The sequence below is a fragment of the Marmota marmota genome, unplaced genomic scaffold (genome assembly GCF_001458135.2).
Source record: "Marmota marmota marmota unplaced genomic scaffold, marMar, whole genome shotgun sequence".
In the NCBI taxonomy this organism is placed as follows: domain Eukaryota; kingdom Metazoa; phylum Chordata; class Mammalia; order Rodentia; family Sciuridae; genus Marmota; species Marmota marmota.
The window spans coordinates 7,214,162-7,230,821 of NW_026000229.1; the positions used below are offsets into that span (position 1 = coordinate 7,214,162).

Here is a 16,660-nt window from a genome sequence, read left to right on the forward strand (position 1 = left end):
TGGCAAGGAGAAACCGTTCTGCTCGCCTGGTGAAAGACCCAGCAGTCGCAGGCGGAAGGCTGACTGCTCTGTCAGCCTCCGCCGCTGGGTCGTCGCGAGCGCAGTGAACCCAACTTCAAGAGCCGGTCATCACTCCTCTCCCGCGGAATTGGCCTCCCCAGGTTTTCGGGGAAACCCTCTGCTGAGAGTCCCCAAAGGGTAGAAATCTGAGAAGAAATTGTTACTGCACTAGAGGATGCATTCTCCGTTACTAAGAACCGCAAAGTCGCCTCCAGATTCTCCTTCACTACCCACCGCGGGCACTTCTCACGCCTCCCCCACGCCCGCCAACGAGAACGACACAAGAAACGCGAGATGCGGATGCAAAGGTGTGGCCCAACTCTGACCAACGGGGCTGGGGGGCGTGGCTTCTAGCCTTTCTTTCATTGGCCCAGGGCCTTCAAGGAACTCGGTACTCTGGCGTCGCTGCGGTAGTCGCTCGGGCGTCTGAACGCGCTTTCAATTTAGCTTCTCGCTGTTTCGGCTGCCGCCATCATGGTGCGGAAGCTTAAGTTCCACGAGCAGAAGCTACTGAAGCAGGTGGACTTCCTGAACTGGGAAGTCACTGACCACAACCTGCACGAGTTGCGCGTGCTGCGGCGTTACCGTCTGCAGCGGCGTGAAGACTACACCCGGTACAACCAGCTGAGCCGCGCGGTGCGCGAGCTGGCGCGGCGACTGCGCGACCTCCCCGAGCGTGACCCGTTTCGCGTGCGCGCCTCTGCCGCGCTTCTGGACAAGCTGTATGCTCTCGGTCTGGTGCCGACGCGCGGATCGCTCGAGCTCTGCGATTTCGTCACAGCCTCGTCCTTCTGTCGCCGCCGCCTTCCTACAGTGCTCCTCAAACTGCGCATGGCACAGCATCTCCAGGCTGCCGTAACTTTCGTGGAGCAGGGCCACGTGCGTGTCGGCCCGGACGTGGTTACCGATCCCGCCTTCCTTGTCACTCGCAGCATGGAGGATTTTGTCACCTGGGTCGACTCCTCCAAGATCAAGAGGCACGTGCTGGAATACAATGAGGAGCGCGATGACTTTGATTTGGATGCCTAGCAGATCTCTCCGCGTCTGCCTTTTACAGATGAGAAAGTTGAAGTCTCGTACTGGAGATTCTGAATGCCTTTGCCAAGAGCATCGGTCTTGGGTTCTTAAAAACTTGGCTTCTTAATTGCAGGTCACAGAAGCGGGAGTAGGGAGGTTTGTTCCTGTTTTCCAGGACATTTTCTTAGAACTTGGATCACTGACTATTAAATGACTACCTTGGGAGACAGTGGGGATTGTTAGCTGTTTTTGCCTGAAGCATTGTGTGAAAGCTGTAACGTTGCCCTCTCCTCCCTTTCCTTTATCATTTTGTACTAGGAATATTTGGTTCAATTTGTTTAACTCAAGTATTTGTTCCTGATCGTCATTAACCTGTGTACATATGGAGACTTTGGGCTCAAGTTCGCATAAAATGGATGAGACTTTTCACTTGTAATCCCAGCTACTCTGGAGGTTGAGGCAGGAGGATCATAAGTTGGAGGTCAGCCTGGGGGCTAGGACAAATTTTAAAAAAAATGCTTGCCTAGAATTTGCTAAACCCTGGGTTCAATCCCCAGACAGGCAAAATAAAAAAAGAAAAGACTTTAGTATTAAAGAGTTCCTTTCCTCCTGTAAAGAAACACTTTCCCTAGTACCAATAAATGGCCCAACCACTTTGTAAATGCAACTTTTCTTATGGTTTTCTTACATTGGGATGACCTTATCTATAGATCTTCCTGTCCCAAGAATCCAGAGGGGTAGGTCCATCTGTGGGTGAGGTCTGCAATGGGCCACATGTGGAGCTGCAGGATGTTGTACAGGATTGGACAAATTTGCTGCTTTACCAATCAGTTCCTTGGAATGAATGTTTTGGCAGAGCTCTTCTCTGCAGGACTTCCTGTTGATATCCCAGCCCCAGGAAATCTTGTTTTAGAGGGCTGAAGCGTTTGCTTGCCTAAGGAAATAATCACCCTGTAATGTGGCCATCTAGCGGTTAGAAGTGGCCCAATAGGTTCCTGGAAATATGTTCTTAGGAGGGATAGAGCTGTGCTTAGCCATCCCATGTGCTCAGTCCCCTCCCCTCAAAAAAGATGGAGTGGTAGAAAATTAAAAAGGAGAGTAGAGAGCATACCAAATTTTACCCTGGACTTCAAAAAGGAAAATAAATAGAATGCTGAGGCTAGTAGGTGGGCTTTTACATGTGTCTTCAGTTCTCCAGGTGTGAGGCAGCATTTACGGAAGAAACAAGGTGGTGACATGAGATGATAATCACAAATGCTTCTATATGATACATAGTGGTAAGTGTATTAACCCATTTACTTCTCCCAACAATCCTATGATATGGGGAGATTCAATTATTCTCCACTTTTCAGATGAAGGAATTGCAGCAGAGATCAGTCAAAATGTTAAGATTGTATGGCCATAAGTGTCAGACTGGAATCATAATCTTTTATAAGAGACTATCAATGGGATTGGGGATGTAGTTCAGTGGCAGAGTGCTTGCTGAGCATGCAAGAGGCCCTGGGCTGCATTGCAAACAAACAGAAAAAGAGACTATCAGTGTCAGAACAACTGGTCCTTAGGAGTGAGTCGGTTTAAAGAGGCTCTCTAAACTTGAGTTTCCAAGTCAGCACAGAAAACCAGCAGCATTAGGCAATGTGATTGATCTCACCAAATTGCTGTTTTAAAGGGCTGAGGCAGATATAAGCATTAAACTGGGAAGGCTTCAGGGAAAAGGTGGTGTTCAAGTTACTCTTCCCCAGAACTCTGCAAGCTATATGTTACCATATTCTCAATTTGTGAAAAAACTGGGACAAGAATTTGTCCCAGGCTGGAGGTCATGTCCAGGCTCATGTGACTCCAAAGGCCATAGTTTTTTTTTTTGTTTTTTTTTTTTAAGAGAGAGAGAGAATTTTATTTTATTTTTATTTTTTTTAAAGAGAGAGAGAATTTTTTTTTTTAGTTCTTGGCGGACACAACATCTTTGTTTGTATGTGGTGCTGAGGATCGAATCCGGGCCGCACGCATGCCAGGCGAGCGCGCTACCGTTTGAGCCACATCCCCAGCCTGAGAGAGAGAATTTTAATATTTATTTTTTAGTTTTCGGCGAACACAACATCTTTGTATGTGGTGCTGAGGATTGAACCCTGGCCGCACGCATGCCAGGTGAGTGCGCTACCGCTTGAGCCACATCCCCAGCCCCAAGGCCATATTTTTTTCAGTGCTGTCCCTTTATTGTAAGAAAATCTGACTCCTCAGCTCTAGTAGCTGAATACAGTCTCTGCCCATTTGAAGGAGCATTCTCAGAACTTCTAGGCTTATGGATCTTACGGAGGGAGAGAAAGGTGGCTCTTAGAAGGTAGGCCCTCCAGTGACCACGCCTTGGGAGTAGTTGGAGCCTGCACCATGACCCAAGCAGATAAAACATCTATAAATTCTCTTGAAGTAAACTGGGTCCAGGGATTGAGATGATAGGAAATATAATGGCTGGCTGCCTATACATGGGTCATCTCTGGGTTCCTCATTATTCTCATACTCAGAACTTCCAGAAGGTTCAACACAGCCAGTGAAACCAGGCCTTGTGCTATATCCCAAGGTCCTACCGTAATAAAGCATGATCATAATATTTTCCATAGCCACTGACCACTCACTCTAACTGTTGTGTATCAAAAGAATGTTACCCTGCCAAAACAGAGGCCTGCCCTTTGCTTCTAGGAGGTCATTTCTAGTCCCTTTGCATGTCATGTTTAATGGGAGTGTCTTTGTTTGCCTGGGAACCTTGGTTGGACCAGTGAGTAATTACTGAAGGGTGAGTGCTTTGTGTCATGGATCAGATCTCCTGAGCAGCTGGAAACTAGAAAATTCAAAGTAATATTATTTTTTATTATAATCAAGTGATAATGTACTTTGTGAATTTTCTAGTTGTTTTTGTATTATGGTTAAGCATACATATCATATAATTTACCATTGGGAAAATAAAAGGAAAATTACAATGAAAACATTGAAAGAGCTTTGGAAATAGAGTCTGGAGGCCATTAGGATACTGGACAATTCCAACCGCTGCCTGGAACATGATCTTGGATCACTTCTACCCTTTGTAAGCATCTGGAACAACCACATGAGGTGGCTATACAGCTATATAGTACCCAGAGCTCAAAACGCAAATTAAGAGATTATCAGCTAGAGTGGTGCACCATGGCACATGGTGTAATCCCAGTGACTGGGTAGGCAGGAGGATCACAAGTTTGAGGCCAGCCTCACCAACTTAATGAGATGCTGTTTTAAAACAAAAAGGGGACTGGGATTGTGGCTCAGTGGTAGAGCGCTTGCCTAGCATGTATGAAGCACTAGGTTCGATTCTAAGCACCACGTATAAATAAGTTAATAAATAAAATAATGGTCCATTGACATTAAAAAAAAAAAAAGAACATAAAAAGGGCCGGGTATGGTGGCACACGCCTGTAATCCCAGCGGTTTGGGAGGCTGAGATAAGAGAATCACGAGTTCAAAGCCATCCTCAGCAACTGGAAGGCACTAAGCAACTCTGAGACCCTATCTCTAAATAAAATTCAAAATAGGGCTGGAGATGTGGCTCAGTGGTCCAGTACCCCTGAGTTCAATCCCCAGTACCAAAAACAAAGGGCTGGGGATGTAGCTCAGTAGTAGGGTACCTGCCTAGAGTGTGTGAGGACCTGGATTAAATTCTGCCTCTGCACCCCCCCAAAAAAATCACAAAGAGTTACCAACCAGGCATTATGGCATGTCATTATAGCACATGCCTGTGATGTCAGCTACTCTTGAAGCTAAGACAGGAGGATTGCAAGTTTGAGGTCATGCATGGGTAACTAAGGGCTGGGGATGTAGGTTAGTGGGAGAGTGCCCCTGGGTTCAATTCCAGTACTGGGGGCAGCCGGGGAGTTACTAGACTCATGACTTATGGACATTTCCATTCTGTTTACACTTTTTTTTTTTTTTTTCCGGTACTGGGGATTGAATCCAAAGGTTTTAACCACTGAGCCTGATTCCCAGCCCTTTTTTAAAATATATTATATATATTTTTAAAGTTTAATCTTAAACTGGGAGCATTTTTTTTTTTTTAGTTGTAGATAGACATAATGCCTTTATTTTATTTGTGTATTTTTATGTGGTGCTGAGGATCAAACCCAGTGCCTCACGCATGCTAGGCAAGCACTCTGCCATTGAGCTACAGCCCCAGCCCTATATTTTATTTTGAGACAGGATCTCATTAAGTTGTTCAGGGCCTCACTAAGTTGCCAAGTCTGGCTTTGAACTCATGATCTTCCTGCCTCTGCCTCCGGAGCTGTTGGAATTATAGGCATGTGCTACCATGCCTGGTTTACACTTTTCTTTTTTTACTTTGTAACTGGGTCTCTGGACTGGAACTTTCCATCATGTATCTATGTCACAAATCCTGTGGACTGTTTGGCTTTGGCTGCCTAGAACATAGCGATTATGGAGAGAGAACATATTGTATGTCAAAATTATCTTGTACTATCTCAGGCCCTTTAGAAAAATAGCCATTTTATTTTATTATTATTATTATTTTTGTAGATGGACACAATACCTTTACTTTATTTATTTATGTGGTGCTGAGGAACAAACCCTCCAGTGCCCCACGTATGAGAGGCAAGTGCTCTACCACTGAGCCACAACCCCAACCCTTATTTTTTAAACTTTTTTTTTTTTTTTTTAGTTGCAGATGGACACCATGCCTTTATTTTATTTATTTATTTTTATATGGTACTGAGGATCAAACCCAGTGCCTCACACATGCTAGGCAAATGCTTTGCCACAGAGCTACAGCCCCAGCCCGCTGTCTTACTTTTAACCTTTGTATCTGACTTAACATTCTCTCAACTATTAGGTAAACCTTTCATAATCTGTGTGTGTTGGTCCATCTGTTTGGTACTGGAAATATAATCCACTGTGCTTTAATATTGAGGTACATCCCCAGCCCTTTTTTATTTTGGGATGGGGTCTCATGAAATTGTTGAGGATGCCCTGGAATTTGTGATCCTCCTGCCTCAATCTCCATAGTTACTGGAGAGGAAGGACCACTAGCTTCCACCAACCCTAAAGCTAAGAATGCCAGAAAATAACATCTGAGCCAGGCATGGTTGTTCAGGTTTGTAATCCCAGCTTCTAGAGATGCTGAGGGAGGAGGACTCCAAATTCAAGGCCAGTATTAACATTTTTTTGTTCTGGGGATTGAACCCAGGGTTGCTTTATCACTGAGCTACATTCCCAGCCCCCCTCCCCCCCCCCCTNTCGAACCATAAAAATAAAACATAAAACCAATTTCCCCTGTTACTAACATCTAGCTCGTTATGGTACATTTATCACAATAGACCAGCTACTGGTGATATAATGTTAACTAAAGTCCAAACTTCAAGGGCTGGGGATGTGGCTCAGTGGTCTAGTGCCCCTTTATTCAATCCTTGGTACCACCCCCCCCCAAAAAAAAAGTCCAAGCTTCATTCAAATTTTCTTTGTTTTTATCTAATTTATTTTTTTTTTCTGTTCCAGGATTCTTCCCAGGACAAATGCTACTTTAGATTTAGTTGTCCTGTTTCTTTAGGCTCTCTTAGCTCTGAGTTTCTCAAACTTTTCTTGTTTTTGATGACCTGGAGAGTTTGTTTCATTTTTATAAGACTGGGGACTGAGTCCAGTGCTGCTCTATCACTGAGCCAATCTGCAGCCCTCTTTACTTATTTATTCATTTTATATTTTTAATTTCTTTTGAGTACTGGGCTGGAGTTGTAGCTTATCAGGAGAGCACTTGCCTGCTATGTGTGAAGCCCTGAATTCAATCTTCAGCACTGCATATAAATAAGCAAAAGATCCGTTGACAACTAAAAACAACAACAAAAAATATTAATGGGGTTTAAACCAAAGGGAACTTTAAATTTGAGCTACATCCCAGCACCCCAACTTCACTTTTTGAGACAGGGTTTTCCTAAATTGCTTAGGATTTTGCTAAATTGATGAGGCTGATCCTGAACTTGTGATCCTCCTACCTCAGCCTCCAAGTGGCTGGGAATACAGGCATGCACCACCACACCCAGCTTCTTCAGGTAGTTTGTAAACTGCCTCTCACCGGGATTGGGTATTTTGTGATTTTCATTCTGTTTTTTTGTTGTTGGGTACTGGGGACTGAACTCAGGGGCACTCAGCCTCTGAGCCACTGGGATTACAGGCCTGTGCCATTGCACCTGGCTATGATTTTCATTCTCATTCTTTTTTTTTTTTGGTACTAGGGATTGAATTTAGGGGCACTCAGCCACTGAGCCACATCCCCAGCCCTATTTTTGTATTTTATTTAGAGATAGGTGGTAAACCCAACTTAATTCCCTCTTAAGATTGGGATCCATCTCATCACAAAGGCATGAAAAATTAATTTCGGCTTTACTATAAATTACTGAGATTTCTAAACTTGCTTGGAATGCCTGCCTGTGCCTTGAACTCACCCAGGCCTGGTTTTCCCTGACCAGATAACAACCCTCTCTGAAACCTTAGTGGCGCCTCATAAATTATGATGTTGGGATCTAAATTTACTCCCTAAGTGCTGAACCATTTAGTCCATTAATCTACTACCTGCCTTTGTATTATGCTTGTCAAAATCCTGTTATCTGTAAGTTCTCAAGACACCCCTGTTTTGCAACTTTTTGTGCCATAAAACTGAGCTTCTAGAGCCGGAGGACTGTCTTCTATTCCCACGGATTTTGGGAGAGGGACAGTCCTGGCCAGTCGGAATAACAAGCTTGCTTTAATTTGATTTAAATTGGAGTTGGAGGTCTTTTCTTTGTGTTTAACAACAGGGTCTCACTGAATTGTTTGCACCTCACTTTTGCTAAGGCTGGCTTTGCGATCCTCCTGCCTTAGCCTCCTGAGCCACTGTGATTTTCATTCTTATCTAACCTGTTGTTGCTAATCAGATCAGGCCCTGGTCACCTGGGTGTGACTAGGTCCACACTGTCCTGGGCTCCCAGCATTGTTCACTGGAGCTGATATCTAAAGTTCTTCATCTCTGCCCCTGCTTTGATCTCTAGTCAGGCTAAATTAAGGAATATGAAGTTTATTGTTTTCTCTTTCCACAAACTTTCTCCATCACTACTCTAATGGAAAAGCAATTACAGTTGAAACAAACAAGTATAAACAAGTACAATTTAAACAGAACATGTTAGCTGGGCACAGTGTGGCATGCCTAAAATCCCAGCTACTTGGGAGGTTGAGGCAGGAAGTTCAGCCTGGGCAATAAAGTGAGACCCTGTCTCAAAGTAAAAGGGCTGGAGGTATAGCTCAGTGGTAGAGCACTTACCTAGCATACATGAGGCTCTAGGTTCAATCCCTAGTATCAAAGAAAAAGTCTTGATGTAGGTAGGACTCACTTAAATATGCCAAGGTTGGAAAAAGTGGAAGGGATCTGACAGCTATTTTGCCAGATTCTGGACTATATATTTTACATGTATCATCTCATCTAGTCCTTAGAACAAAGAAAAGATCATCATCCCGTTTTATACATTTAAAGATTAAAACTAAGGCAAGTGAAGTTCCCTGCTCAAACACTCACAGTTGATTGATGTATTATCTGTGTCTTTCCCCTTTCATTGAGGTCAGGGGCCATGCCTGGACTCCATAGTTTAGAAATACTAATTATTTAGTATTAATCAAATTAAGTATAATATTTAATCAAATAGTAATCAAATATAAATTTAATACTTATTCATCAAATGAGAAAACATCCTTCACTTGTCCCTACTAGAGAGATTTCTGTGCTGGCCCTAGTATTACATTTTTTTCCCCTGGTACTGGGGATTGAACCCAGTTAGCATTTTACCACTGAGCTACATTCACATCCCTTTTATTTTATATTCTGGGACAAGGTCTCACTAAATTGCTTAGGGCTTCACTAAATTGTTGAGGCTGGCCTTGAACTTGCAATCTTCCTGCCTCAGCCCCCCCCCCCGCCGGTTGCTGAATTATAGACATGCACCACTGTACCCAGCCCAGGGCTGCTTTCCCATTGAGCTACATTTTAATTTTTAAATTTTGAGATAGGATCTCACTAAATCTGGCCTTGAACTTGTGATTTTCCTGCCTCAGCCTCCAGAATAGCTGGAATTATAGGCATGAGCCACTTGCCCAGTTTGGCCTAATAAAACTTTGACTATTGATGGACTCTCTAGAATGTAGGCTTTTTTGAAGCAGGAAAGAGCCAAGTCATCTCTTTGTCCTCACTGTCCAGCAGAGGGCCTGGTACTCAAGATACATGATAAATACGTATAATGAAAGAAGAGAGGGAGGTGGAAACTGAGGGAGGGAAGAAATGCACAGTTTGGCTGTACAGTTCATTTCTTTCTGAACATAAATATTCTGCATCTTTAAGAATGGACACACAAGAATGGCAAAATTTTTTGTTCTTTTTAGTTGCACATGACAGAATGCATTTTGACGTGTTACACATACATGGAGTATAAGTTCCCATTCTTGTGGTTGTACATGATATGGATTTTTTTTTTTTATGATACGGAGTTTCACTGGCCATATATTCATATATGAACATAGGAAAGTTATGTCCAATTCATTCTACTATCTTTCCCATTCTCATTTCTACTATCATTTCTTCATTCCCCTTAGTGTAATCCAATGAACTTCGATTCTTCCCTTCCCGTTCCTTTATTGTGAGTTAGCACCTGCATATCAGAGAGAACATTTGGCCTTCAATTTTTTTTGGGGGGGGTGATTGGTTTATTTCATTTAGCATGATAGTCTCTGGTTCCATCCATTTACTGGAAAATATCATCATTTCATTTTTCTTTATGGCTGAGTAGTATTTCATTGTGTATAAATACCACATTTTTCTTTTAAAAAAATTTTTTTGTAGTTGTAGATAGACATCATGCCTTTATTTATTTATTTTTTTATGTGGTGCTAAGGATTGAACTCAGTGCCTCACACAGGTTAGGCAAGCACTCTGCCACTGAGCTGTAGCCCCAGCCCCTATATACCACATTTTCTTTGCCTGAGAATGGCAAATTTTAAAAGGAAACATGATCCTCTGCTAGCTGATAATGGCTACCCTTGACTGTGCCAGGTTTGTGCTGCCTCAGGTATTCTTCACAACAACCCAATACTGTTGTTCTTATAACTTATTTATGTTTAGTACTGGGGTTTGAATCCAGAATTATTATAGCACTGAACTATATCCCTTACCCTTTTTTAAAAATTAAAAAAAAATTAAATGTCTTTTTGAGACAGGTTATGGCTAAATTGCCAAGGCTTATCCTAGAACTCAAAATCCTCCTGCTTCAGCCTCCCAAGTTGCTGGGATCACAGGCGTGCACCACTGTGAAATCAGATGCTATCTCTTCCACAACTGAATTTGTGATTTAGGAGGGAGAGGTGGTAGTGTAACGGGGTTCACTTGATGCTGTGAGTATGTTTTTCTTTTTACTAGTCTTCTTTTGCCTAAACCTCCCTGATCTTCTTTTCCCTAAACTTCTCCTCCCTGATCTTCTCCTTCTTGATCTCTCCTCCCTAATTGCATTTTCTTTGAATCACCTCTATAAAAGCCCCAAGCCCCGTTCGTAGGGATGGGCAGAATCACAGCCTTTGGGACAGGAGTCCCCTGTGTTTCTCCTTTGCTAGCAAAGCAATCTTCTTTTTTCTCAAGACCCTGTTTTTTTTTTTTTTTAAGAGAGAAAGAGAGAGAATTTTTTAATATTTATTTTTTAGTTTTTCGGGGGACACAAGATCTTTTTATTTACTTTTATGTGGTGCTGAGGATTGAACCCAGCGCCCTGCGCATGCCAGGTGAGAGAGCTACCGCTTGAGCTACATCCCTGGCCCCTTAAGACCTTGTTTTTTAAATTTATTTTTTAGTTATAGGTGGACACATATTTATATGTGGTGCTGGGGATCAAACCCAGTGCTTTACACATAGTAGGCGAGCACTCTACCTCTGAGCCACAGCCCCAACCCCAAGACCTTGTTTTCATTATTGGATTGGCCTCAAGGATGAGGACAGAGCTTTAGGTTACAGTAGAGAAACTGAGAATTTTCAATTCTAACAAGTTTCCATGTGATCTTTGGCACCTTTGGAAGGAAACAACACTTTAAAAAGCACAGGCCTACCTGGGCTCAGTGGTGCACCCCTGTAATCCCAGTGATTTGGGAGGACAGGGCAGGAGGATTGCAAGTTCAAAGCCAGTCTAAGCAACTTAGGCAGGCCCTAAACAACTTAGTGTGACTCTGTCTCAGAATAAAATATATAAAGGGCTGGGGATGTGGCTCAATGGTTAAGCGCCCCTGGGTTCAATCCTTGATACCAAAAGAAAAGAAAAGCACAAGCCTAGCTGGTTATGGTGATGCATGCCTGTTATTTCAGCCACTCAGCAGACTAAGGCAGGAGGATCTCAAGTTCCAGGCCAGCCTTGGCTGTTTATTATTTATTGGTACTGGGGATTGAACCCAAGGCTACTTTACCACTGAGTTACATCCCCAGCCCTTTTTCTAAGTTTTATTTTTTAAATATTTTTTTACTTGTCAATGGATCTTTATCTGTTCATTTATACATGGTGCTGAGAATTGAACCCAGTGCTTCACATGTGCTAGGCAAGTACTCTACCATTGAGCCACAACCCTAGCCTTTTTTACTTTTTGAGGCAGCACCTTCCTCAGAGTCTCACTGAATTACTTAGGGTCTCACCAAGTTTCCGAGGCTGTTCTTGAGCTTGTGATTCTCCTGTCATAGCCTCCCTGATCGCTGGAATTACAGGCATGCACCACCATAAGCCTGGGCAATTTAGTAACACCCTCAGCAACTCAGACCTTGTCTGGGAATGAAAAATAAAAAGAACTGGGGATGTGGCTCAGTGGTAAAAACCTCCCTCAGGTTCAACAGAAAGAAAGAGAGAGAAAGAGAAGCATGGGCCTTGTGCCTAGTCCAGAGCTTGGCATGGAGACATGGAGAAGCAATCACCTAAGTGCTGGATCAAAAAGAAAAAAACAAAACAACACAACCAAAAATGCTCAATTATCTTCCAACAGCTGAGGGACAGAGGCTGGAGGGAAGGCCATACTGCCTTCTTGCTTTGGCACTTGGGGTATATACCTCTTCTGTCTCCTCTCCCTGATAGGAAGAGGCTGGGTCAGATGTCCCTAGTTTCTGCTCTGAAAGTTTCTTTAGAGAGGATAAGACACAGCACTTAGCTGTGTGTGATGGAGTATATACCATAATCTCAGCTACTCAGGAGGGCAAGGCAGGAGGATCCCAAGTTCCAGGCCAGCCTCCGCAACTTAGTGAGATTCTGTCTCAAAATGAAAAATAAAAAGGGCTGGGGATGTAGCTTAGTAGTAAGCTGCCTTTGCTTCAATCCCCAGTACCAGAAAACAAAACCACACAGGTGTATGCGTATGTGGACAACCTTGTGAAGGTGAAATGCTAATGGCTAGAGTTGGGGAGCCATAGTTTCAGGCAGAACAGCCCTTTTTGGAATATCCACCAACTCCAAATGAGCCCTTGGGCCAGCTGCTGTTTCTTTATTTTCAGGGATATGAGCAGTGATTCAGCTGGGTACCAGTGAAGGACCAGAGCCTTTCTAGATCTTGGCCGTGCATTCAGGAACTTCTTTCAAATACAGTCTACTTTGCTTCAATGTTAGGGGTCTTTTTTCTTTTATGTGCAGTTCTGACCACTAGTTGTGACCTCTATGGTTATAAGTAGGAAATGGTGGTTCTGGGACAAACAGACACTGCAATATCAAATTTCCTTAATGCAGGCAGGCCCTGGGTTTTTCTTTTATGACAGTCCCACAAATTAAGCAATTATCAGTTTTTATTTTGCTATATCCAATAAATAATCTTTGTTAAGCCTGGATAGTGAAAGTCAAGTGTTCACCTACATATAATCTGAGGTCCCAAAGATTAGTCTTCCAGGGTCCCCAATTTCCTTTAGCACCAAAATTGTGGTATGTACGTAAAATATATGCCCAACAGGTCCACATCTTGATATTCCTTATAAGTCGTATCTTGGTATTCCTTAGATTCAAAATATGCCAGCTTCCCCCAACCCCTTTGAGGTACTGAGAATGGAACTTGGAGATTGAACCCAAGGCTCCAAACATCCTAGGTAAACACTCTACCACTGAACTACACTCCCTAGCCCTTTTGATTTGGAGACAGGGTGACAGGGTGATTTGGAGACAGGGTGACTGGAGACAGGATTGACTGGCCTCAGCCTCCTGAGTAGAAGGAATGTTACTATTGTATATAATAGGCACTCTATTCTCTATATTAAAACATCTAGCAAATTCAAATGTTTGGTTCAAGAGCTGTGTGGCTTTGGCTAAGGTACTTAACCTCTCTGTTTTGATGATTGAATGAACTAATGCCTATAAAACACGGTATCTGGCTCAATGTCAGCATTCAATAAATAGCTATTCATTTTTTTTTTTTTATTTTACATCTCATTAAGTTAGTGCTACCCTGCAGAAACTGCATCCAAGTTGAGGGGGGGTCTCCTAAATCTCGGCTGCTTGGTCCCACAGCTTGCACCAATTCAATCATTCTTTCATCGAGGGTCTATTGAGTCCATGCCTTGTGCTGGATGCTGACTCCCTAAACAGGAATCAAGCCACGTTACCAAGTCCACAGCCGAATACGAAGGAGAAATTCCCAAACCTAGCAAATAGGGAGTAGTCCAGGCAGTTGCTGGTGTTGGAAGGGCGAACGGGGAGGGGACGTTTAATAGTCCAAGACTTGGGATGTCAGACGGGGCCATCCAGACAACGAGCACTGCCCGAGTGAGAGAAATGCAGAGAAGAGGCAGCAGGCTGAGCAGATATGGGAAGGCGGCAGGACCCAGGGAGTGGAGGGCGTTGAATGCCCGGCCACGAGGTCGCCGCTCCTCCTATTGGCGAAAGGGGCTGGGAGGAGCTTGTGCCCAGGAGTGGGGTCTTGCCTTTGTCAAGCCATCTTGTTGGAGAGGGCCGGGAGGCGCAACGCAAAAACAGGACCCAGCTGTGAGTGACCGGAAAAGCCCGAGACCTTCAGGCGGAAGTAACGGCCCGCAGCGAACCAACTTCCGGCGTGCGCCACGGTGGGAGGAGCCGGAAACTCCGGGCGCAAAGACTGTGGGCCTAGCGGCGCGACGGCAGCCGAGGGGGCGGGTCCGACCCTTTCAGGGCAGCTGATTGGCCGATCCCCGGGGAGGGCGGTGGCAGCGGCGGCGCGTGCAACTGTCGCCTCAGTCCGGTGAGTGCTGAGTTGGAGTTCGGGTCTTGCCGGTTCTCGAGTTGCCCCTTATCATCGGTCTAAGGCTCCTCTGACCTGTCCCGCTCTCCGGCTCCCGGGACGGCCCTTGGAGAGGCAGAGCCAGGCCGGGGCCTCCCCTTTGGCGTGTTTCCGCAATTATGTACAGGCTGTCCGGCTAGAAGCCCTGAGGGTCATTTTTGTAGGGGAGGGGCGAACCATGCAAGGCCTAGATGACCCCATCGCTAGAGAAGGGCATTGCGGGGCGGTGGCGGGGAGTACGGCCGAGTGGAGCAGGTAAAATCACTGGGCAGGAGCCCGGCACGTGGGGGTAGGAAGAGACGGAGGCCACGTGGAGGCATCAGAGATGAGGAGGGGGACAGGAAGTGGGCCTGGGCCTCAGCGCGGAGGAGGGGCCTGGGTGGGTCAGATCTTGGGAAGTTAGTGGAAACTAGTGGAGGATGAGTCCACGTGGGACGCAGTCTGAACACTTGTGGACGGAACCTTCCGTGGAATGGGCTGAAAGAATAAGAGCCAGCAAGGATGCCCTTAACAGGAAGGTGCAGGGACCCGCCCTAGTATCCGAGGCATCAATTTTAACGATTTTGTGGTTCTTGGCAAATCGGGAGCTAACATCAAGCATGAGCCAGGCGCGGTGGTACACGCCTCTAATTCAGCTGCTCGGGAAGTTGAGGCAGGAAGATCTTGAATTCATAGTCAGCCTCAGCAACAGCAAGGCACTAAGCAACTCAGTGAGACCCTGTCCCCCCACCCCCCCGCAGAAAAACAAAATTGGGCTGCAGATGTGGGCAGTGGTCAAGTGCCCCTGAGTTCAATTCCCACTACCCACCACCACAACAACAAAAGTAAAGAATGAAAAGGCCTATTGAAGATGCTTTGGGGAGCTGGGGCTGTGGCTCAGTGGTGGAGTGCTTGCCTAGCATGTGTGAGGCACTGGGTTCGATTCTCAGCATCACATACAAATAATTAAAATAAAGGTCCATCAACAACTTAAAAAAAAAGATGCTTTGGATTTGGTCTTTTATTAATTTTTTTGCATGCTACTCCTCAGTAAATCCAGGGCCTGATTCATCCTCAGCAAGCACTACCACTTAGCTATAACCCCCATTTTGAGATAAAGTCTTAGGCTGACCTCAAACTTGCATCTTTCTGCCTCAGCTTCCTCAGTTGCTGAGATTACAGGAATGTGCCACTGCTTCCAGCTGAATTTGGTCATTACTTTAAGACCCAAAGATAATTTTTAAAGAATTATTTTTTTTCATTACTGGAGATTGAACTCTATAATTTGGTAGATTCATCTCCCATTACCTACCCTTTTCCTCCTGGTCCCCTTTCATTCTATTGATCTTCCTTTGATTATTTTTTTTTTCGAAGTGAAAAAGTAGGCTTTTTTCAAGTAAGAAGAAAAAACAGCTCTCGCCAGTCATTAGGGAACCTGGTAACAGGTTGCCAATTCAGGGTTTAATGTAGCAACCAGGTAGCCCTTTGATTTGCAAGAGATTCTCCCTATCTTTCCCCCCTTATTTTTAAGTTCTAGCTTCCACACATGAGATAAAACATAACCATTGGGGCTGGGGTTGTGGCTCAGCGGTAGAGCGCTTGACTAGCACGGATGAGGTCCTGGGTTCGATCCTCAGCACCACATAAAAATAAATAAATAGATTGAAGATATTGTGTTCAACTGCAACTAAAAAAATAAATATTTTTTAAAAATATAACCATCGACTTTCTGAGTTTGGCTTACTTAAATTCTTAAATTCTATCCATTTTCCTGCAAATGACATATTTCATTCTTTTTTTTTTTTGTACCTGGGATTGAACCCAGCAGCACTTAACCACTGAGCCACTTCCCCAGCCCTTTTTAAAAATTTTATTTAGAGACAGGGGTCACTGAGTTGCTTAGGGCCTCACTAAATTGCTGAGGCTGACTTTGAACTCAAGCAAACTTCCTGTTTCAGGCTCCCCAGCTGCTGGGATTAAAGATGTGTCACCATGCCTGGCTCCCATTTCATTCTTATTTATGGCTGAATAAGAATCCACTGTGTAGCTGGGTGCTGTGGCCCACGCCTGTAATCCCTGTAATTACAGCTGCTTGGGATGCTGAAACAGGAGAATTTCGAGTTCAAAGTCAGCCTCACCAACTGTGAGGTACTAAGCAACTCAGTATAGATCCTGTCTCTAAATAAAATACAAGAAATAGGGCTGGGGATGTGGCTCAGTGGTTGAATGCCTCTAAGTTTGATCCCCGGTACCCACCCCCCCCCCCAAAAATCCCAAAATCCTGTGTATGTCGTACCACAATTTCTTTATC

At 44.4% G+C, this 16,660-nt stretch overlaps 2 protein-coding genes across 3 annotated transcripts in view; both read left to right on the top strand.

Moving 5' to 3' along the window:
* The first annotated feature begins 93 nt into the window (after window positions 1-93).
* Imp3 (IMP U3 small nucleolar ribonucleoprotein 3) lies at window positions 94-1,744 on the top strand. The gene has a single exon (XM_015480388.2). The coding sequence runs from the start codon at window positions 535-537 to the stop codon at window positions 1,087-1,089; it is 555 nt and encodes a 184-aa protein (XP_015335874.1). The 5' UTR covers window positions 94-534; the 3' UTR covers window positions 1,090-1,744.
* A 12,201-nt stretch (window positions 1,745-13,945) lies between these two features.
* Snupn (snurportin 1) overlaps window positions 13,946-16,660 on the top strand; it is a 20,624-nt gene continuing 17,909 nt past the window's right edge. The window contains exon 1 of one of the 2 annotated variants that reach the window (XM_048793054.1): window positions 13,946-14,331. The gene's annotated coding sequence lies outside the window, so the exon portion shown is untranslated. The remainder of the gene's footprint in view (window positions 14,332-16,660) is intronic. The other variant, XM_015480391.2, reaches the window with a different exon arrangement.